The sequence below is a fragment of the Elephas maximus genome, chromosome 7 (assembly GCF_024166365.1).
Source record: "Elephas maximus indicus isolate mEleMax1 chromosome 7, mEleMax1 primary haplotype, whole genome shotgun sequence".
In the NCBI taxonomy this organism is placed as follows: domain Eukaryota; kingdom Metazoa; phylum Chordata; class Mammalia; order Proboscidea; family Elephantidae; genus Elephas; species Elephas maximus.
This window is the reverse complement of record NC_064825.1, coordinates 88837964-88862162: the sequence shown is the minus strand read 5'-3', so window position 1 is coordinate 88862162 and position 24199 is coordinate 88837964. Positions and strand designations below refer to the sequence as shown.

The following is a 24199-nucleotide window of genomic DNA, read 5'->3' as shown; positions in this document are numbered from 1 at the left end:
TACTATGCCAGCAGGGCTCCACAAGGAAACAAGGTTTGGTAGGGGAGTATGTGGCTGGATTTATGAAATAAAGGAAAAAGCCATATGAAGAACTGGGAGAAAAGCATTCCAGGTAGAAAATACAGAAGAGGAGCTAAAGATGTGGCATATAGAATAAGAAAGTCTAACATGCAGCTAATCAAAGTCCCAAAAGAGAGAAGTTGGAGAAGAGAGACAATAATTTTAAGAAAAAATGCCTAGGAATTTTCCAGTTGAGAAATTAAATAAATAATTTTAGGAAGTACAGTATATTTCAAGCAGGATAAATAAAATACACAGCAAGACATTGTAGTGAAACTGTTTTTACACCAAAGACAAAGAGAAGCTTTTAAAAGCAGACAGAGAGAAAAGGCATATCACCTACAAAGAGACAATTAGACAGCTGACTTCTCAATAGGGCCCAGGAAGGACAAAGTGCTCAGGGAAAATAACTGTCAACCTAGAATTGTATTCAGCAATAATAACTTTCAAGAACAAGACTGAAAGAAAACATTTTCTGATAAATTCAATAATCCTTGGAACCTGTGAGCCATGAGAGGGGCATTTTTCTCGTTTTATTTTTAATCCCAAAGGGAGGGGTAGAGAAACATGATTACCGTCACTACTGTTGGAATCTGCTCTACAGCAATGGTTGGAACCCTGGTGGCACAGTGGTTAAGTGCTCGGCTGCTAACCAAGAGGTCAGCAGTTTGAATCCACCAGCTGCTCCTTGGAAACCCTATGGGGCGATTTTTCTCTGTCCTATAGGGTTGCTATCTACGTACAGGTTCCTCATGAGGAACCTGTACATAGGTCAAGAGGCAGCTGTTTGGACAGAACAAGGGGAGACTGAGTGGTTTAAAGTCCGGAAAGGGGTGTGTCAGGGTTGTATCCTTTCACCATACCTATTCAATCTGCATGCTAGGGAAATAATCTAAGAAGCTGGACTATATGAAGAACAGGAAATCAGGATTGGAGGAAGACTCATTAACAACCTGCGTTATGCAGATGACACAACCTTGCTTGCTGAAAGTGAAGAGGACTTGAATCACTTCCTGATGAAGATCAAAGACCACAGCCTTCAGTCCAGAATACAGCTCAACATAAAGAAAACAAAAATCCTCACAACTGGACCAATAAGCAACATCATGATAAATGGAGAAAAGATTGACGTTGTCAAGGATTTCATTTTATTTGGATCCATAATCAACACCCGTGGAAGCAGCAGTCAAAAAATCAAAAGATGCGTTGCATTGGGCAAATGTGCTGCAAAGGACCTCTTTAAAGTGTTGAAAAGCAAAGATGTCACCTTGAAGACTAAGGTGCACCTGACCCAAGCCATGGTATTTTCAATCGCATCATATGCATGTGAAAGCTGGACAATGAATAAGGAAGAGTGATGAAGAGTTGATGCCTTTGAATTGTGGTGTTGGTGAAGAATATTGAATATACCATGGACTGCCAAAAGAAGGAACAGATCTGTCTTGGAAGAAGTACAACCAGAATGCTCCTTAGAAGCAAGGATGGTGAGACTGTGTCTTGCATACTTTGGACATGTTGTCAGGAGGGATCAGTCCCTGGAGAAGGACATCATGCTTGGCAGAGTACAGGGTCAGTGGAAAATAGGAAGACCCTCAACGAGGTGGACTGACACAGTGGCTGCAATAATGGGCTCAAGCATAACAACAATTGTAAGGATGGCGCAGGACCGGGCAGTGTTTTGTTCTGTTGTGCACAGGGTAGCTATGAGTCGGAACTGACTTGACAGCACCTAACAACAATATAGGGTCACTATGATTCAGAATCAACTCAGCAACAATGGGTTTAGTATCACTAATGTGAGACAGTCATTTTCATAGTCTCACCCTGAACCATCCCCTAAGCCATTATTGTCTGTGTACTGACAGCTCCTGTTTTTGACTGCTCAGTATGTATCCTCTGTCTCCTGGTTAACAGCATCTCAATTTGATCTTGTGAAACTATCCTTCCCTAACTGGATAAAGTCTTGGTGGCTTGGCCAAGGGGTGCGGACGTGTTTCAGGCTAGACCTCGAATCAAATTCTTTCTTACTGGAATCTGATTCCTAACCAGAGTGACACAAGGTTGCACTCATTAATCCTCATGGCAATGCCCTGAGAAACATTATCCATTAGTTTTGCTAGTCAGACACTTGGAACAATCCTAAGTCTTAGCTGTTTTTTTTTCCAGCTTTCCCTTTAATTCAGTGAACTATCCCATATGCTTCCAAAAATGTCACCAAATCTTTTTTGTTGTTGTTGTTGACCTTCTTAGCCAGTTTTTGTTGCTTGCATCCAATGAACCCTGGTTGTTACAACCAATGTATTATTGGCAGGGATGCTGTCTAAGATACCCATCAAAGGAATCCTCTCAACTTGGCTGGGACCGGGCAGACTGAAAAATACTTCTAAGGGGCCAAGACATTCAATCAATGAGACCTGCAGTTACCCAAGTGAAGTTCAGGTTAGAATTATGGATACTTTCTCTAGCTCTTGAATTAAACCAAAGATACCAGGTTTTAGTGTACATGTTGGAGTTGGTATAAATTTAGCTTACTCTTCTATAGTTATAGTCCTGGGCAGTAAGAAAGAGTAGAATTTGTAAAGAAAACTCTGAGATTTGTCCAGATCTAGCAGTATGACTGAAATAATTTCTATTTCTTGAGCATCAGTAAACTATGTATGCTAAAGTAGCATTCAAGGAACCAAAATCTTCAGCTCCACTAGATCATAAGCAACTTGGGGTTCAGCAACCATTTCTGTCTCATCCTGGGATGCCTACATTACCAACAAAGTGCCTTGTAAATAACTACTTGCTGAATGAATGTTGAGTATACCAGGACTAAGGCGACCCAGGCTCTCATCTTGATTTAACCATTCATTTTTGGTGGACATGTCACTCAGCCTTTCTGAGTTTCTCTCTCTCTCTTCTTTGTGAAATAAGATAGCAGACTAACTCCTGGATTTCCAAACATTTCTTTAGCCATAAAATAATTTTGACAGAACCTATATTTTGACAAAATATATAAGCAGATTAAAGCAGAGCTTTTCTTTCTTTTTTCTGGTTGAAGTTGGGAGGGGGATGCCTGGTGAATTTGGCCCTTCACTTAGCATCATAATGGTGCCTTGGGAACCACCCCCCAGCCTACCCCAACCATAAGATTTTGCAGACAGTTTGAAAGTCACTGTCCTGGAAGTCCTTTCAGCTTTGCAATCCATGATTCTCAATAAACCAACAAGTAAGGACACGTCTTTCCTCAAAAAGAGAAAAGGGTTTGTAGCCCCTCTTCTCTCTTCTGGCCTCTCATGATATTCTGCACTGGAGGCAGACGACCTACTTTTATCACTGGTTCTTGGAAGGTTTACTCCATAGTCACCACAGTCTGCCAGCCAAGAACAGGCTTTCTATGCCGGTGTCTGTCCTGCAGCAGTTCAAGCAAAGAACTGATTAAAGCTCTGAACTTCTGACAAGCACTGAGGGAATTCCGTTCTCTGGAAGGGTTTTCCAGGTACAAAGCAAGACTGCACAGTATATTACACAGTCCCCTTCAGGCTGTATCCTTGAAGCCTTGGGGCAACCACAGGGACTACATAAAACACAGAGACAGCCTGTGTCATGTGCTTGTGAGCTGAGGGAATTCCCCTACATAGTGTTTTTCTACCTTTGGCTGTGCAGGCTCCTGTGGTTCCAAAGCCCTCCTGGCTTTTTGTGTTTTGGTGCCCATTCTTATATACTGGAGCCCTGGTGGCGCAGTGGTTAAGAGTTTGCCTGCTAACCAAAAGGTCAGCAGTTCAAATCTACCAGGCGCTCCTTGGAAACTCTATGGGGCAGTTCTACTCAGTCTTATAGGGTTGCTTTGAGTTGGAATCGACTCAATGGCAACAGGTTTTTTGGTTTTAGGGTCGATATATGACCGCAACGGGTTTGGTCTTACCACAGTTTTTGGACCTGGCCCTCTGCTGGCTGCTTTGTGACTGGGATCCTACAGGAAGCTATTGCTTAGAACTGTTACCAAAGAACAAGAGAGCTCTAGAGAATGGGGAGGAGGGTCTGGAGGGAGCCTGGAAGCAGGAGGAAGATACAGCTGCAGTCTGTCTGGATGAACTGGAGACTAAATGCAAATAAGGACTTCTCAGGGATACTTATCAGAGTGGTAGATGAGGATAAACTGGGACCAGATAGGGAAGCTTTCTCCCCATCCCCACCATGCTTTGTATCCTGTAGCCCCTCCCTCTCCCTCTGAAATAAGCCTAACTCAAGGGAAGAGAAGGAGACCCTGAGCTGACTGAAACTGAGCTTCATCTGAAGAAGAATACAGAGAAACCAAAAATGGTAACATTTCTTGCACACTCAAGTTTATGGACTGAGATAAGTCCTCCCTCTCCTGCCTGCCCTCTCTCCCTTCCCAAGCAACCTGCCTGTAACACTGCAGTTTTTACTCACTCTAATGCTCTTTCTAAGCTTAGAGGGTAAGTTCTTGCCAGATGTCAGGCACTCAGTTGGTTTTCAAAGGGGATTTCTCAGGGCGTTTCAAACGTAAAGATCCCTGTGCCCAGGCTGGCCCAAGTACGGTAGAGTGACCCACCTTCAAGGGCCCCTGAGAACTGGGTACTGCACACAGATCAACAGTGACCGGTGTAGACCCTCCCCTGGTGTTCTAAACTTCATCAAGCTGCCAACGACTTTTGTACAACAAGAAGTGGAGGGAACTCAACAATAACTGATGGTGAAATTCCCACTCATTTGGCCAGATAGGAGCTCAGAGCAGATTCAAGTTTGATTTGGAGAAACAGAAGAAATGTAACATTTCTGGAACCCAAGCGTCACGGTGAATGCAAACTCATGCTGGACATACCTGCATATTTTAGTGCTAACAAAGGTTTGGGGAAGGGCCTTTCTTTTTGCTTTGTTTTTGAGGAGGAAAGACTGTAAAATTCCTAACTTCACCTTACTGGAGATGTCTCCCTTACTAGGGGCAATGACAGGAACGAGCAAAATTCTCTCACACTGGGTAAGCTTCTTATGAGAGGATCAAACTCCAGAGTTTTGGAGATTTGAGTTTTCGTCAGAGCCTGAAGGACATCCCTATGGCTCCCCTTGGCCAGGTGACATGTGGTGGAAAGAGTGCAGGCTTTGAGTCAGACAGCTGTAGATTCAAATCCCGGTTCTGCCATTTATAGCAGTACCACCTTGGGCAAATTACTTCTTCAAGCTGCAGTCTCCTCATTGAGTACAAACAAAAAATAACTCAAACCAGCTGCTGTTGAGTGAAATCCAGCTCATGGCCGCCCCATGTGTTTCAGAGTAGAACTGTGTTCCATGGGATTTTCAATGGCTGTGATCTTTAGGAAGGAGACAGCCAGGCCTTTCTTCCAAGATGTCTCCACGTGGATTTGGACTGCCAACCTGTCAGTTAGTAGCCAAACGCTTAACCATTTGCATCATACAGGGACCCCCTCACTGAGTACATGGGGATAATAATATTGACCTCATAAGTGTAGTTGTTAGATTAGAGCAGATAGTGCCCAGCTCTATAGATGGCAGCTGTTGTTATTGTTGTTATTACTTCAGTTCCACCTGGAAAGCCTCTAATGGGAAAGATGTTTTAGCCCTGCGGCCTTTCTCAGAATCCCCTACTTTGATCACTAACAGGAAGGCTCTAGGATGTTTTCATTCCATTGGACACAGACCCATTAGAGCTGCTCCCAAAATTGGATTGATCATTAGGTGTCGAGTCCAATTTCTTCACAGATTCAAAGGGTAAAATATGATCAAGAGTATCCTGAACTGCAGTGCAGAAATCCCAAGCTGCCAGAAGTAACCTTTTCCATGATATAAATGTCATCAGCTTGGCTTAGTGCATTTAAAACCACCAGCTTCCAATTACCCTCTGGCAGAGCTCGAAGCGCTTCCTTTTTGGAAGACGAAAAGTAATCATAGTTATCATTCTGTACTGCCACCTTTTCTACTGATTTCCACATTATTAGGGCAAGCGGGGGCTCTGCAAGAGCTTGGGTTAAGAATCATCATTTCTACTGATCGTTAGCCACCTTCTGCTTTCATAAAAATAGAGACCGCATGTGCTGCTGGCAAAAAAGGAAACCTTAATAACAAAAGAACTGACTTTAATGTTCTGATTTGACGGCCTGTCTCTCTATTGTGTTCTTTTTCAGTTCCTTTCCTTTCCATTTTAGGTGGCCTCATTTAAAAAATATATGATGCTGATGTTTTTGATTGGACAAAAGGGCTTCTTGTGGCCTGTTGCCACAGGATTAAAAGGGAAAGGGCTTTGGATCATGGTGTAGAGGGCATGATGAGAGCCCAGCAAAGCTCATCTCCAAATTCCAAGGTGGCTTATCACTAGCAGTCCCTGCTCTGAGACCCTGTCAGGACACATAGGATGGGGCTGGCCTGATGATGGCAGACTGGTGGATGTGCGACTTACGGGTCGGGGCAGACTGTACTGGTACATTTCTGGCCGGTAGGTCGGCACCCACTGCACCCCTGCCCGGGGCCGTGTCATGGTCCCAGGAGCACTGGTCACCACCTCTGAGTAGGGCAGGTGCTGTGCTGAGCCATAGGGCTCCTGGTGCCGGCTCTGGCCTGCATGGCCCGCAGACGCCAGGCTGAAGGCCTCTTCCAGCAGCATGTGCATCTGTTGTCTGACCTCGTCGATGGAGGGCTGGGAGCTCAGCGTGGATGTCTCCGAGTGGCCCTTCACCTGCCGGGACCTGGTGTAGCCCCGGGGCTCGTGAACTCTGTCAATGTTCGTTTCCTCGATGATTTCCGGCTCAGTCTGTGGGATCCAACAAAAGCCCATTGATTGGTTAATTAACTTTCCTTCCCAAGAACGGGGTAATTTATTCTAAAATGTTTAGCATGGATAATGTGATTTTATGCATCTGTGCTAATTTAAGTGATATCATATGAAGTTCTATCCTGTTCTATTTAGGAACTCACACTACAGGGGTGGCCAGCTAGCATTACATTGGTGAGGCTACACTCCAGCTATCCATTCTTCAGTTATTCATAGTTCAGTCGATGCCACAGGCTTTGTTAATTAGCATAATGATTCTGAGAAATGGATTTTCACTGGTGAAATTAACAGTTTTCTCTAAACTCTTTTAGAGACCATGCCCACCCTCATGCCTTTTGGATATAAGACTCTAGAGTCCTGTAGTGTATACCCTGAGGGATGGCATCCTAGACTAACTCTCTAAATGGCCCTGTGTCCTGCCACTGGTTAGGTAATGCTGATTGTTCAATACCAGTGATCAGAGAGAATGACAAAATCCTGCTCTGTTCTCAAAGTGTAGGGCCTCCCAGACCCCTAGACCTGAATCTGAAACTCTGGGATGGGGCACAGTGATCTGTGCTTTAACAAGCCCTCTGGGTGGTTCTGATGCCCACTCAGGTTTGAGACCCACTGATCTAGAACATTCTCCTGCCTTCCTCCAGTGAGCTTTTCATACAGCCAGTAGCTACAGCACCTAAATGGGCAGAGAGCTAGAACTTCTTTGAGCTTCCCGCACCCGCTGTGTGGGCTGTCTTGAGCCTGTCTGTTCATGAATGTGTGTTTAGTGTCTGTATGTGTGGCAGATTTTGACAGAAGACTTGTTTTCATGATAGCCTGGCAGTGAGGCTGTGGGGAAGTAGTTAAACCGTGTCCACTTCAGATATTTCCATGGTTGCCATTGTCTGCTGAAAGAACCTGAGAGTTCTGCAGGAATAAACTGGCTTAGGCCAGTTTGCCAACCCACTCCCCATCCATTACTTAAGTAATACACAGTCATCTTAAAAAAATTAGAAAATTCAGATGTAGGAAAAAAGAGGAAGAAAAAATTAAAGTCCCCTTTGCTGTCATAAAAGGAACCTTGGTGGCAAAATGGTTAAGAGCTCAGCTGCTAACCAAAAGGTCAACAGTTCGAATCCACCAGCCACTCCTTGGAAACCCTATGGGGCAGCTCTACTCTGTCCTATAGGGTCGGAATGGGTTATTACCATAAAAGATATCACTTTACTTTTTAACATTTAGGTGTACTTACTCCACTCCCAATCCTATCTGTGTGTGTGCACATATGTGTGTGTGTGTACATGTCCATTTAAAATGTATTTAGATCCTGATTCTGATTGTCAGTATTATTTTATATATAGTGAATATTTTCCTACTTGGGTTCCACCACTTAGCAGTTGCATGACCTTGGGCAACATGGCAGCTTATGTTTTCTCAACAGCAGAGTCCAAGACACAGGGCAGATAATTGATTTTGGAAAACAATCTCAGGAATAGGAGTGGAGGCCTAGAATGAGTAAATTGGAGAAGAAAAGCCAGTCAAGGTGGGTTAATGAGCTGGTGGTAACCCTCTGGGGAACTACACAGAATGTGCCTTAGCAAGGTTGCCCCGAGGACACCCTCACACTCTGAGGTTTGTCATTGTGGCAGATTGGCTGAAACGGACCCCCACAGTGTCCCACATAACAGCAGCAGAGAAGTCTCAGAGCAAAAAGCAAGAGCTATGGGGCTGCTCAGCGGACACAGTCAGGCTGCTGCTATGCAGGGTGGGTTGCCCTAGCAACGCCCAGATCTAAAAGGTGCATTGAGAAGATAAAAGACAGGGCATAAATGTGTTCCGACTCAGGTTTTTTTTTTTTGTGGGTTAATGAGGAAAGTTACTTAACTTTTCTGTTTTAGTTTCCTCATCTGTAAGATGAGGATAATAACAGACCTTGAGTCAAAAGGTTTCATAAAGATTAAATAAGACAACACATTTAAAAAAGTTTGGAACAGTAGCACATGGTAAAAACACAGTAATAGTAGTTGCTGTCATCATAATTGTTATTATCATTACTTTTATTCATTCAACTACACACATTGATTTATACTTGTAACTACTATGTATAAAGCATTGGGAGGTGTAAAAATGAGTACGGCAGGAAAATTTTATTAGGAAACTCATCGTAAGTGAAGTCCTTCCCTCTTTAAACAATACACATGAAAGGCTAAGCTTTTGTTATTTTCATGATAACATTGTTAGGTTATCGTGAAAGCAAGTTTCGTATCAAAATCTGCCACACATAGAGACACTAAACTTACTTTTCTTTGGTATTAAGTTAATACATGCTTATTAGAGAAGAAACTGAAAATACATAACGCACGAAAAAGACATTAAATGTCGCCTGTAATCTTATCATCCAGGGTCAAGGCTTGGCTATCCTGCAAGATCAAAAGTGCAGTTCCCTGTTGACCTTCAAGTCTAGATTCATCAACAAACATTTAAAGTAAGTAATTTCAAGCACCATTTTTATATTAAAATAAGCAAGGATAGATTATGGAGTTGTTGTTGTTAAGTTGCCATTGAGTCAGCTCCCTAGCTTAGTACAACCGAAGGAAACATTGCCAGTTCCTGAACCATCTTCGTGATGGGTGGTATGTTTGAGTTCATCTTCTAGCACTATATAGAAACAATATTCTGTTGAGATCCATAAAGTTTTCATTGGCTAATTTTTTTTTTAATAACTTTTATTAAGCTTCAAGTGAACGTTTACAAATCCAATCAGTCTGTCACATATAAGTTTACATACATCTCACTCCCTACTCCCACTTGCTCTCCCCCTCTTGAGTCAGCCCTTTCAGTCTCTCCTTTCTTGACAATTTGCCGGCTTCCCTCTCTCTCTATCCTCCCATCCCCCCTCCAGACAAGAGTTGCCAACACAATCTCAAGTGTCCACCTGGTATAATTAGCTCACTCTTCATCAGTGTCTCTCTCCCACCCGCTGACCAGTTCATTGGCTAATTTTTAAAAGTAGATCACCAGGCCTTTCTTCTTTGTCTGTCTTAGTCTGGAAGCCCCACCGACACCTATCTATCATAGGTGACTCAGCAGGTATTTGAAATACTGGCAGCATCACTTCCAGCATCCTAGCTACGTGACAGACTGACAGGCAGGTGATGGATTATGGAGTCGAATGCAAAATTCACTTTGTAATCATAAAGGAGAACTCTAAGACATTTCATGCCTGGGGCATGCCCTCAAACTGTGGATTGGGGGAGGCACTGGGCTCTTTTGCTAGTAGGAGATCATTAGTGAAAGGTGGAGAACATTCTCAGGGCAATGCACTCCGTGCTGCGCATGCCAGCATGGGCCAAAGGCTTGCAAAGCTGCCTGCTGAGACTCTGCTTGGTGACACCTTCAATGGGCCAAAGGCTTGCAAAGCTGCCTGCTGAGATTCTGCTTGGTGACACCTTCGGTGGTGAACAAAATTGGAGTGGCTGGCTGGGCAGACAGGAAATGCAGACATTCTAAGATGAGGCTAAGGGCCCTTAAGGTCAGCCGGGAGGATTAAATAGCCAATGCATGTACTGTCCTGAATATGCATCAAGTCTATTGCCTTTTAAATGAGTTCTAGGGTACTGTATGCAACTTCTGAAAGACGTTTTCTTCACAATGGATAAAACATTCTGAAGCTGACTTCCAGAGCCTGAAAAGACTTTAGGAGACCATTTGATTCAAGCCCCATTTTGCAGATAAGGAGGTCAAGGCCAGGTATTTTAAGTGTTGACTTGTCCAAAGTCCCCGAGAGGTGGGCAGTAGCACAGCCTCGCTCTCCCAGAACCTGTCCCACACACATCCAGCGGCACCAAGTTGTCTCTTACATTTCCTCATCAATGCTCGTTGCTACCACATGCTGCCCTTCCTCCCTATATCCCGAGTCCCCTTAATAAATAATGGATACTTAATGCTAAACTACTCCCAGGTGGAAGATTAATGGTACCAGGGAGAACTGAGATATAATTTTTCCCACTCCTGAGCTGTGCTGTGCCTTTCAGTGACACTGGTGGAGCTATTATTATGTGGATTTATAGCTGTGCCGTAAGTACGGCAAAAGTCTTCCCACTTTCCTTAGCAACATCTTCCTACTCTTCCACTCCCCCGGGAGCCCTGCAATGGGGCTGTGCTGGGACAGTTCTCTGAGTAAGGCTGGTGGGGAGAAGTGATATGTTTGCTGGAGAGGCTGAGACATTTTCTCCAATTCCATCTTTAAGGAATTCCATAGCTCCCAATGCCATCCCAGCAGTGTTTTTTTCCTACACAGAGTTGCCATGAATTGAAGCTGACTTGATGGCAACTAACATTACCATCTGCCCCATGGCTTCCCAAGGGAAACTAACCTCTGCTTCCCTCCACAGGGTTTCCATACTGCATGGGGGTTCCCCTTTAACTGCCGGGTCCAGAGTCATAACACAAGTAAGACCTAGGCAGGTTTGTTCAAGCCTTCTTCTAAAGTACTCTTGTTTTCCTATAATTCTCACTTGGTTTTCAGTCTTTTGATATATACAGGCAGAAACAAAACTAGCTCTCATTGTATCTGGGGCTCCCCTCATCACATTTGTACTTGCTTATTTAATGTCTCCCCCACGTGTCTGTCAGAATGTCGTACTGTGGGGGCTTGCGTGTTGTTGTGATGCTGGAAGCTATGCCACCAGTATTCAGATACCAGCAGGGTCACCCATGGAGGACAGGTTTCAGCTGAGCTTCCAGACTAAGACAGACTAGGAAGAAGGAACCGGCAGTCTACTTCTGAAAAACATTAGCCAGTGAAGACCTTATGAATAGCAGCGAAACATTGTCTGATATAGTGCTGGAAGATGAGCCCCTCAGGTTGGAAGGCACTCAAAAGATGACTGGGGAAGAGCTGCCTCCTCAAAGTAGAGTCGACCTTAAAAACATGGATGGAGTAAAGCATTCAGATCCTTAATTTGCTGATGTGGCACGACTCAAAATGAGAAGAAATAGCTGCAAACATTCATTAATGATCAGAACCTGGAATGTATGAAGTATGAATCTAGGAAAAATGGAAACTGTCAAAAATGAAATGGAACACATAAATTTCAACATCTTAGCCATTAGTGAGCTGAAATGGACTGGTATTGGCCATTTTGAATTGGATAATCATATAGACTACTCTTCTGGGAATGACAACTTGAAGAGGAATGGTGTTGCATTCATCGTCAAAAAGAACATTTCAAGATCTATCCTGAAGTACAACGCTGTCAGTGATAACGATAATACGCATATGCCTACAAGGAAGACCAGTTAATACAAATACTATTCAAACTTATGCACCAACCACTAGGGCCAAAGATGAAGAAATAGATGATTTTTATCAGCTGCTGCAGCCTGAAATTGATTGAACATGCAATCAAGATGCATTGATAATTACTGGTGATTGGAATGCGAACGTTGGAAACAAAGAAGAAGGATCGGTAGTTGCAAACTATGGCCTTGCTGATAGAAACAATGTCAGAGATGGAATGATAGAATTTTGCAAGACCAACGACTTCTTCACTGCAAATACCTTCTTTCACCAACATAAACGGTGACTATACACATGGACCTCGCCAGATGGAACACACAGAAGTCAAATTGACTACATCTGTGGAAAGAGACGATGGAAAAGCTCAATATCATCAGTCAGAAGAAGGCCACGGACCGACTGTGGAACAGACCATCAATTGCTCATATGCAAGTTCAAGTTGAAACTGAAGTAAATCAGAGCAAGTCCACGAGAGCCAAAATATGACCTTGAGTATATCCCACTTGAATTTAGAGACCATCTGAAGAATAGATTTGACGCATTGAAAACTGGTGACCGAAGACTGGATGAGTTATGGAATGACGTCAAGGACATCATCCATGAAGAAAGCAAAAGATCACTGAAAAGACAGGAAAGATATAAAAGACCAAGATGGATGTCAGAAGAGACTCTGAAACTTGCTCTAGAACATCGAGCAGCTAAAGCAAAAGGAAGAATTGATGAAGTAAAAGAACTGAACAGAAGATTTCAAAGGGCATCTCGAGGAGACAAAGTAAAGTATTATAATGACATGTGCCAAGAGCTGGAGATGGAAAACCAAAAGGGAAGAACATGCTCAGCATTTCTCAAGCTGAAAGAACTGAAGAAAAATTCAAGCCTTGAGTTGCAATAGTGAAGGATTCTATGCGGAAAATATTAAATAATGCAGGAAGCATCAAAAGAAGATGGAAGGAATACACAGAGTCCTTATACGAAAAAGAATTAGTCGATGTTCAACCATTTCAAGAGGTGGGATATGATCAGGAACCAATGGTACTGAAGGAAGAAGTCCCAGCTGCTCTGAAGGCACTGGCGAAAAACAAGGCTCCAGGAATTGATGGAATACCAATTGAGATGCTTCAACAAATGGAAGCAGCGCTGGAGGTGCTCACTCGTCTATGTCAAGAAATATGGAAGACAGTTTTCTGGCCAATTGACTGGAAAAGATCCATATTTATGCCTATTCCCAAGAAAGGTGATCCAACCGAATGTGGAAATTATAGAACAATATCATTAATATCACATATAAGCAAAATTTTGCTGAAGATCATTCAGAAACGGCTGCAGCAGTATATCAACAGGGAACTGCCAGAAATTCAGGCTGGTTTCAGAAGAGGACACGAAACCAGGGATATCATTGCTGATGTCAGATGGATCCTGGCTGAAAGCAGAGAATACCAGAAGGATGTTTACCTGTGTTTTATTGACTATGCAAAGGCATTTGACTGTGTGGATCATAACAAATTATGGATAACATTGTGAAGAATGGGAATTCCAGAACACTTAATTGTGCTCATGAGGAACCTTTACATAGATCAAGAGGCAGTTGTTCAGACAGAACAAGGGGATACTGAATGGTTTAAAGTCAGGAAAGGTGTGCGTCAGAGTTGTATTCTTTCACCATATCTATTCAATCTGTATGCTGAGCAGATAATACGAGAAGCTGGACTATATGAAGAAGAACGGGGCATCAGGATTGGAGGAAGACTCATTAACAACCTGCATTATACAGATGACACAACCTTGCTTGCTGAAAGTGAAGAGGACTTGAAGTACTTACTAATGAAGATCAAAGACCAAAGCCTTTGGTATGGATTGCACCTCAACATAAAGAAAACAAAAATCCTCACAACTGGACCAATGAGTGACATCACGATAAATGGAGAAAAGATTGAAGTTGTCAAGGATTTCATTTTACTTGGATCCACAATCATCAGCCATGGAAGCAGCAGTCAAGAAATCAAAAGACGCATTGCATTGGGTAAATCTGCTGCAAAGGACCTCTTTAAAGTGTTGAAGAGCAAAGATGTCACCTTGAAGACTAAGGTGCGCCTGACCCAAGCCATGGTATTTTCAATTGCATCATATGCATGCGAAAGCTGGACAATGAATAAGGAAGACCAAAGAAGAATTGACACCTTGAAGTTGTGGTGTTGGCGAAGAATATTGAATATACCATGGACTGCCAAAAGAACGAACAAATCTGTCTTAGAAGAATCACAGCCAGAATGCTCCTTAGACGCAAGGATGGCGAGACTGTGTCTTACATACTTCGGACATATTGTCTGGAGGGATTAGTCCCTGGAGAAGGACATCATGCTTGGTAGAGTACAGGGTCAGTGGAAAATAGGAAGACCCTCAACGAGGTGGATTGACACAGTGGCTGCAACAATGAGCTGAAGGATAGCAACGATTGTAACAATGGCTCAGAACTGGGCAGTGTTTCGTTCTGTTGTGCATGGGGCGCTGTGTGTCAGAACTGACTTGATGGCACTTAACAACAACAACAACAATTTAATGTCTGTCCTGCTTAAGACTGGAAGTTCCTTGAGCCCATCTGACTTCTGAATCCCATGAGCCTAATATAAGGCACTTGGTATACAATAAAGCTTTGTGAAATTGAACTGAAATATAAAGTCTGCCCAATTGCCAATGGATAGAATTTGAGGTGAGATAAAAGGTCTATATTTCCTAACAAATTTCCTCCAGTGCTAAAAAGCTGCATGATCACAGGTAAGTCACATGGGCTCCTAAGCCTCAGTCTCCTCATCTGTAAAATGGAAGAGTCGAACTATGACCTATGAAGTCCTTGCTAGTTCTGACATTTACTGTTTCTTGGACTCTCTCTGCCCCAGGATAGTAGATTGCTTCTGCTATCCTTGGGGGACTCTGATGTCTACTCCTGAAGGGCAACCCTGTATACAGCCTGCATCTTGGCCCCACAACATGTCTGACAAACAATTATTGCCTTCAACACTGTGCTAGGTCGTGGGTTGGGGGTTGTGGATATGGCAATTAATGAGACACTGACCCATCCCTCATGGAGCTCCCAGTTTTAACAACAACAACAGGTTCTAATATGTATTAACAGCTTATATGTCGGACTCTGTTCTAAACGCTTTATATATATTATATTGACTCTTTTCATCCTTACAATAATCTGTAAGGGAAGAACTGTGATTATCTCTATTGTACAGATGAGGGAACTAAGGCATAGAAAAATCAAGTATGTTGCCCATAGCTGGCAAAGCTGGGATTTGAACCCAGAGTCTGACCTCAGCATCCAAACTCTTACCCACTGTACATATATAAACAGATCCATCACAGTACGACAGGTATGGGCTCTGACAGAGGGAAGTATAGGCTTCTGTGACCAGTAGAAGATAAAATAATTATTGAGAAAACTGAGCTCATAGATTATTGTAGGGATGAAAAGTATCAATATATCCAAAAACACTTAGAAGACTGTCTGGCACATAAGTATTTAATAAATGTTAGTGATTATTGTTGTTGTTATTTGGCTTCTCCCATAGACTTGGAGCTTCTTGAGAGAAGGGTCAGCATCTCACTCATTATTGTATCCAGAGCCCCCAACCCAGTGCCAAGCACAGAGTTGAAGCCAATAATTATCTGGTAAGTGGAAGAAGGTAACATCGTAGGTCTCAAGTCCATTTGAGGTCCTGGGGTGTGCTGGCCCTGCATTGGGTCCCACCTTCCCCATCTGCACCCCTTCCCCTGGTGTTACCTCACTTAATCCCTAAGAAAGGCACAATTACACCTGTGTTCCAGACAAGGGATATCAACTCTCCTGGCTTAACTTGCCCTAAATCCTTCTTCCCAACTTGTACATTTCTGAAAATACCTTTTGCTTTTATTTAAAATAAAGGGGGAGATAGAGCAAAGACAAATCTCCAGTGTTGACTGATAGCTGGCTTGGGTGTGATGTTGAGGATTGTAGTGGGACAGAGAATCTATTTTTAAGCCTGTTTAACTTAGAATTCACCATACTTGCCTCTCCAACCTCATACTCTTGAAAAAAGCTGGGAAACTATTTTTAAAAACTATTTTTATACATTAATCAAGATACATTCCAATAAAAAATTCTAAAAAATTAATCAAGGAATGTTGGTTCATGGTAGGAAATTAGAAAACACGGATGAGCAAACGGAAGAAAATTAAAATCCACTCTAATCTCACCACCAGGAAGAACTACTATTAACATTTTGACCTTTGTGCATGTTCTTCCTGATGTGTTCTATGCCTGTGAAGGGGGATGAAGACTATGGATGCTGGAGCGTTGTCAGCCCCTTCCCACCCCAGCCCCAGCCTCTGGTCCCTACACAGGACGCTGGCTTGGTTCATGTCAGATTCTCCCCGCCTCCGCTTTGAAGGAGGTTCCAGCCTTGACCACATAGATTCTCCTGCTTCTGCGGTGGAGGATAGGAAGTGGGGGTAACCAACAAGGCAGACGGGGTGTGGGCTACAGATCTTTGGTGGAGTTGTGCAGCAAGGTGCAGAAGCAGCTGTGGCATATGGATGGGAAAGGCAATAAGGGAATTAAAAAAATATTGCTGGGCCTGATGTATTCCCCTTCAGGTATGTGAGGAATCAGTAGAGAAGTAGTGTTATTGCAAAATTACTTTTGGTGGCACAGTTCTTTTGACTTACATACTGGTCACAGACTGAGCCACCTAGGTCATGATTTTATAAACAGAATATACACACTCATATATACACACACACGTATGCATATTTATAGGCACACGTAAAAGATTTTTTATAAAATGGGATTATATTATACATAATATTTGGAAAGTTTTTTATCTAACAATAATGTCAGCAAATTTCTGTCAGTAAATACGCTCACAGAGAGTAATATTAAATGATTTTATAGTGTTCTGTTATATGGAGTTTTCAGACTACATTTAAAAGCCCACTATTTTAGGTGATTACCTAATGCCTTACTATATAAACAAAGCTGCGGTAGGTGTCCTTGTGATTAAATTTTGTGTGTAACCATGTTTTCTGCCTTAGGTTCAATTTCTAGAAGTGGAATTATTGGGTCAGAGGATATGCACATATTTAAGATATTTATGCAATATCATGGAAACCCTTGTGGTGTAGTGGTTACGTGCTAAGGTTGCTAACCAAAAGGTTGGCAGTTTGAGTCCACCAGGCACTCCTTGGAAACTCTGTGGGGCAGTCTTGCTCTGTCCTATAGGGTCGCTATGAGTCAGAGCTGACTTGACAGCAATGGGTTTATGCTATATCATAACTCGTCAACAAAGGCTACAAATATTGGGAAGAAATTAAGGCTGTTCCTTCTCCACATGGAACCCATGGGGCTCTGGTTTTGAGCAAGCATTCTGCAATCCTTTCAGTGTGGTTTTCAAAAGGGCAAAAACTGTCCCCCACACCTAGAACCGCCCACAAAGAGACTATGTATCCGACTTCAGCCTCTCTTTGAAATACCACAAGAACAAACATGGAGGAAACTATAGCCCTGCTGGGAAGTGCTTTTTTTTCTGGAAAATATAATTGTGAAAACTGATGTTCACTGTGTGTTTTCTATGTGCTTTGCCTATCAACTCATTTCACAGTCACAACCAATAATTCAACAACCCAAAAAGTAAGTACCATTTATATTCCCATTTTACAGATGGGGAAACTAAAGCACAGATAGGTTAAGTAAACCCCAAACAGACGGGTAGTGTAGGAGAGCTGGAATTTGAACCCAGCCTAGCTCCTTTTTTTTAGCTCCAGAGGCTGTGAGCATAACCACAGCACAGTGGTGCTTCTGAACGTTGAGAGCAATTTATGAGCCATAGTAAATTAATTAAAAGGCATCAACCTGAAAGTAAATGTGTAAGAGTGGCTTTCTCTCCTGGGGAGCTATTTTGCTTTTAGCTTTTGAGATGAGTCATCACCTGCTTTTTTCTCACCTTCTTTTTTTTTTTTTTTTTTCTTAGCTGAGCCGGCACTGCAGACAGCAAGGAGACTGAGAGGACCAATCCTGTGAGTCAACACTGTTCCATAACAAAACAGGTTCTCCCCATCGTCAGCTCAAAACTGCTTTTTCAGGTCTTGAAAAAGCCAGAAAGATGCACCAAAGTTCTCTATGGCTCTCTACCTTCCTACTTCAAATCACAAACTTCTAACTGTAACCTGACTTCCTAAGCCCACAGTGAACAGTAGTCATTGGCTCATCACCACATAGCTCTTTCCCTTCATGGAGGACCAACCAAGGATGACAGCCTGAAACTGGAGGAGTGACATAGAGGATTACTCTGGTTTTGCACCTTGTAAAGCCCAACCACCAGTGTTCCCCAAGCAGCAGGTACTGCAATGGCCTCCTCCATATCCATTCCACCCCACCACCCCTGCCCCAGTCTCAGCCAGGAGGACTGGGTGGGACTGATCATGCCCCAGCTCTATTGGTGAGGCTTGACTGGTTTACATCAACCAGTGTAACTGTCCATTCCTCTCTGCTACAGTAGCTGATACAGGGTGGGTGCTTGACCTGCAAGTGGCTCCGTCAGCTGGAAACCCATAAACCCTATTTCAGGGTTGGGAAAAGAGAAATTCTCTCCTGCATTGGTCAACACAGTCTGGAGATGTGAGGCAGGGGGCAGCTGTGGTCATTTTCTACTGGAAGGAGCCAGTCTGTGATGAAGCTAATACATGAGGCAGGACAATTCAAAACAAAAAAACAAAAAACCAAGCCCACTGCTATGGAGTGAGTTGATTCTGACTCATGGTGACCACATGTGTACAGAGTAGAACCACTCTATAGGGTTTTCAAGGCTGTGACCTTTTGGAAGCAGATCACCAGGCTTTTCTTCCAAGGCGCAGCTGGGTAGGTTCAACCAACACCCTTTGGGTTACTAGCTGAGCACTTAACCATTTACGTTATCCAGGGATCCTTGAAGGAGGACCAAAGCCAAAAGCCCATTGCCGTCAAGTTGATTCTGACTCAGAGCTACCTTAAAGGACAGATTAGAATTGCCCCATAGGGTTTCCAAGGCTGTAAATCTTTACGGAAGCAGACTGCCATATCTTTTTTCCACAGAGTGGCTGGTGGGTTCGAACTGCTAACCTTTCGGTTAGCAGCTGAGCACTTAACCACTGTGCCACCAAGGCTCCTTTGAAGGAGGACAGCACTGTGTAATACAGAGAAACTGAACTGCAGCCCCCATCAAACCAAGGCTAGATTTACTGACCTAATAAATTATTTTTCAAGACAGTTTGAATTGGGTTGCATTTTCTGGTAGTTTTAGTCACAGCATCTTAATTGATAACCTGCCATTCAAGCTGAGAGAAGCCCTGGTGGTGCAGTGGTTAAGCACTCCGTTGTTAACCAAAAGGTCAGCAGTTTGAACCCATCAGCTGCTCCATAGGAGAAGGATGTGGCAGTCTGCTTCTGTAAAGATCACAGCCTTGGAAAGTCTATGTGGGCAGTTCTACTCTGTCCTATAAGGGTTGCTATGAGTCAGAATTAACTCGATGGCAAAGGATTTTATGAACCCCATGCAGTAAAGTACATTTGCCTACACTTTTGGTAATCAAATCAAACGTTTGTATATTGCAGAGTTATAAATCTTGGCCCCCGTTTTTTCAAGTCTTGGCTCAGGAGTCACTTCTTATCGGCACATTTGTTCATTTGCTCACGTACTTACTGTGTACCAGTTCCTACACCGTGTGCTGAGGCTTCAAGGAGGAATATGATGTGATTCCTATCCTTGAGGAGTCAAATGGGGGAACAGTACAAGGAAACCAACAAATGGAAGATGGCATAAGGGCTCTGGGGTGGGTACCATGTGCTACTGGTAAAGGACGGGCATCTAAGTCAGAAACATAGGCATGAGTTTAGGGAAAGATTCTAGTGGAGTTAATGTTTAAATACTATTCTGAAAGCATTGACTAGATCAATGGTTGTCAACTGAGGGCAATGTTCCCCTAGTGCCATTTGGCAATGTCTGGAGACATTGGTGGCTGTCACAACTGGGAATAGGGGGTGCTATTGGCATCTAGTGGGTAGAGGCAGGGGAGGCTGCTAAACATCCTACAATGCACAGGACAGCTCTCTAACAAAAGAATCATCTGGCCCCAAATGTCAATAGTGCTCATGTTGAGAAACCGTGGCACAGATGGAGCCAGGTGGGAAGGGGTGTTCTGAGCAGAGGGCTGAGCATGGAGTTGTGAACCACATGACAAGCCTGGGAAGGGGATGCAGGGCTGGAGCCCACGGGTAGGTTGAGGAGTGATGAGCGTCAGCTAGAAGGCCATGTTGGGGCCAGCCAGAACTGCTGAATCCTAAGCTTGAAGCGTAGAGTTCGAGTGTCATCCCAAAAGCCATGGGGAGTTGCCGAAGGATTTTAAACAAAGGTGTGTGTTTCAGAAGGATGTTCTCAGCAGCTGTTTGGCAGCTCCAGCAGTATTGTAGCTGGAACTGGACTGGGCAGTGGCTGTGGACAGTCAGGAAGGGACAGACCTTCTGGAGGGCTAATGCCCTTGTCCAAGGTCACTGCCCTTTCTTTCCACTGCCACAGTGTGCTGTCTGTGCTTCTACTAAACATGCATTTCTTCCCTCCTCCACTGGTCTGTAGGCACCTTGGGGCAGGCACTATAGTTAGTTCATCTTTCTCTTCTCCATAGAGCCTCACACAAGGAGGCACAGTGGAATCATAGACAGGGCTTAGATGTGAGTGCTAGCAGAGAAGGTAAAAATCCTGTATAGTAAAACCATCGCAAAGCCTTTAAGTCATCTATGTAATATAGTATATGTGGCTCTGTGTATACAACCTTATAGAATAATATGTAAACCCAAGTATATAACCTGTAATGTAAAATATCTTGAGAATATTTGCAAAAGTTAGTTTTTTACCATTATGTATTATTTTTCCTTTTCCTTTCAGAGCTTATATTGTTGAATCTGTCCACACTAAATGCATATATGATGCAATGGTTCCTTCACTCAACAAATGCTTGCTAGAAGAAATGAAAGGCATAGCAACTCCCAAGGAGTGTCTCATTTGTCCACTGGCCTCCAGCACCTGCAGGGGCTTGGAGGCCACAGGTGGGCCAAGGAACACACAGGGATGGAAGGAACCAGTGTGGCGTGGACGCTGTGCTGTGATGCTCAGGACTATACTTACCTGCCAGCTACCAGGCCTCAGCTGTCAGCCCTCTCTGGGAATTGCCCTTGGCTAAAGAGAGGTGCCTCCCCCAGAAATACCCACTGACCGGTTAATACAAGAGTACAAAAGTCCAGCCCTTCACCCAAACTTGGGACAACTCAGCAGGGCCACCTGAGCTTCTGAGCTCCCTAAGGGTCAGCTAAGGATCTGAAGTGTCTGCACCATAGTCTGACTCTGCCTCTGCCAGTCCTGTTCCTTCCCTTTCCCCCAGAGGTGTTAATACTAAGAGCATGCTGGGGCACCTGGCCTGCAATAAGTGGCTACCCCATGTCAAGAGGCTAAGAGGTCTCAGGCTCCAGGAGAAGCAGGGATGAGCAGGCAGTCCCAGGAGCAGGAGCAGGCAAGGTCTAGAGCACAGGGGATCTGACAGAATGAGCAGGGAGGTGACACTTGAGAGTTCAAAACAGAGGGAAGTTGTTCTTATCCTGCGCTGTGGGAAACTGCCTGCAATGGGGGGTGGGAGTTGTGGAGTCCTGGGCCTGCAGATGAGATCACGAGGCAATCCCAAAACCCAGCCTGCTCCCTCCCAAACCTGCCAACAAGAATTTCCCCTAAGTGGAAACCCTGGTGGCATGGTGGTTAAATGCTACAGCTGCTAACCAAAAGGTCGGCAGTTTGACTCCACCGGGCGCTCCTTGGAAACTCTATGGGGCACTTCTACTCTGCCCTATAGGGTTACTATGAGTTGGACTTGATGGCAATGGGTTTTTTTTTTTAACTTGCCAAGTGGCCTCCATCTTGGTGGACTTTATAAGTATCTTTCTGGGCAGCCACCTGCCTGGTAAGATCTGAACTGTAACAAAAGCCCCTTCACCATCAAATGCCTCAACCTCTCTGCTTGAGGTCCTCCCAGGGAGCTAAGTTCCCACTGTCAGATACTTTCCTTGAATGAAAAAAAAAAAAAAAACCCGTTGCCATCGAGTTGATTTCCACTCATAGAGACCCCTGTTACAATACAATACGCTCTAAATTAACTTTCAATAACATATCAAACCAGGGCTATTAACAGTTTAAATTACGTGGCAGAGGTAGGAGAAAGAATTAAAGGCCGGGATCAGAAAAGAAGTAGGAAAACTCTAGGTGGGATGCTAAGGTGGTGACGGTGGGGGCAGGGTGGTTTTGGGGGTCAACAAGCAGGTTGATTCTGGGGTGAAGGGCCAGTTGAAAAAAAACCAGTTGATACTGAGTCGACTCTGATTCATGGGGACCCCATGTGTATCAGAGGAGAACTGTGCTCTGTAGGGTTTTCAATGGCTAATTTTTTGGGGGATTAGATTGCCAGGCCTTTCTTCCAAGGTATCTCTGGGGGCGGACTCAAACTTCCTTTTGGTTGGCAGCCCAGCACATTAATTATTTGCACTCAGGGACTCCTGGGATGAACGACAAAATTCCCAACTGTTTGCTTCCCAAAGAAGCCAAGAGCTGACTGTTCCCTTAACCTGGAGCTTTTACATCATGTGGCACCAGGACATTCCTGGGTTTTGTCAGGTCACAGGCTATCAGGCCAAAGCCATGAAATGCTGAGGCAGGAGTGCGAGCGGGTGGGCAGGAGAGACTCTCTTTAGTAATGGGACTTACACATTTTCCTAGAAGACCCCAGACTTCCAACTTGCTACTGCAGGCAGCCAGGGGCTTTCAAGATCATATCTTATCTCCCTGCAAAAGGAACCCATCAAAAGACCAGACTCACTGGTCTGACGGAGACTGGAGGAACCCCCAAAACTATGGCCCTGGATGCTCTGCTAACCCAGAGCTGAAACCATTCCTGAAGCCCACTTTTCAGACAAAGATCAGACAGGCCTATAAAACAAAAAATAATACATGTGAGGAACATGCTTCTTAGTTCAATCAAACATATGAGACCAAATGGGCAGTTCTTGTCCAAAAGCAGGACGATAAGGCAAAAACGGACAGGAACCGGACGAATGGACACAGGGAACCCAGGGTAGAAAGGGGGAGCATGCTGTCACATTGTAGGGATTGCAACCAATGTCACAAAACAATATGTATATAAGTTTCTGAATGAGAAATTTAAAAAAAAAATAAAGAAGTGCTCGGTTTAAAAACAAAACAATTGTTCTGTTGCCTTGGTCTCCTTTCAGTAACCACTGCTCACCTGTAACAAAGGGAGCCGACTGCACTGTCAGCCAAGAGAAGCCAGCAAGATACCACCCCCCATTACACTCGACACAATGCCCCAGGCCTTCAGAGGCTGCTGAGACTGAGCTCTGAGTGATATAGTGCTACACTTCCATCTCCCTCTTTTGCTATACTTTTCTCCACCAGTCCCCCACTGCTTTCCAAGCATTGCCGGCCTACAGAATTCTCCTCTTATCTCCCTTTTCCCCTGTGCCCTTGGAAGAGATGGTAGATCGGCACTTGGCAACTTCTTTATAGTACACCTCCCTTAGTGCCATGGCTGAGCGCCTAAAATGCACATTTTCTGGTCTTCCTTGAAGCTACGGCTCTGGATAAGAATTGTTGTTCTACTTGTTGTTATTGATAACTACTGTTGAGTCAGCCCCAACTCATGGTGACTCCATGCACAAAGGAATGAAAAGCTGCCAGGTCCTGCGCCACCTGCATGACAGGTTGCAGATTGAACCATTGTGGCTCAAACGGTTTTCATTGGTTGATTTTTGGAAGTAGATTGCCAGGCCTTTCTTCCTAGTCCATCTTCATCTGGAAGCTCTGCTGAAAACTGTTCAGCATCACAGCAACATGCAATCTTCCACTGACAGACAGGTGGTGGCTGCACATGAGCTGCACTGGCTGGGATTCAAACCTGGCTTTCCCACGTGGAAGGTAAGAATTCTACCACTGAACCACCAG

General features: G+C 44.0%; 1 protein-coding gene across 2 annotated transcripts in view; it reads right to left on the bottom strand.

Moving 5' to 3' along the window:
- Positions 1–24199, bottom strand: part of KIAA1549L (KIAA1549 like) — a 326239-nt gene that overhangs the window by 20347 nt on the left and 281693 nt on the right. For both annotated transcript variants that reach the window (XM_049890866.1, XM_049890867.1), the window contains exon 17: positions 6482–6832. In XM_049890866.1, the coding sequence (XP_049746823.1) occupies positions 6482–6832 (351 nt within the window). The remainder of the gene's footprint in view (positions 1–6481; positions 6833–24199) is intronic.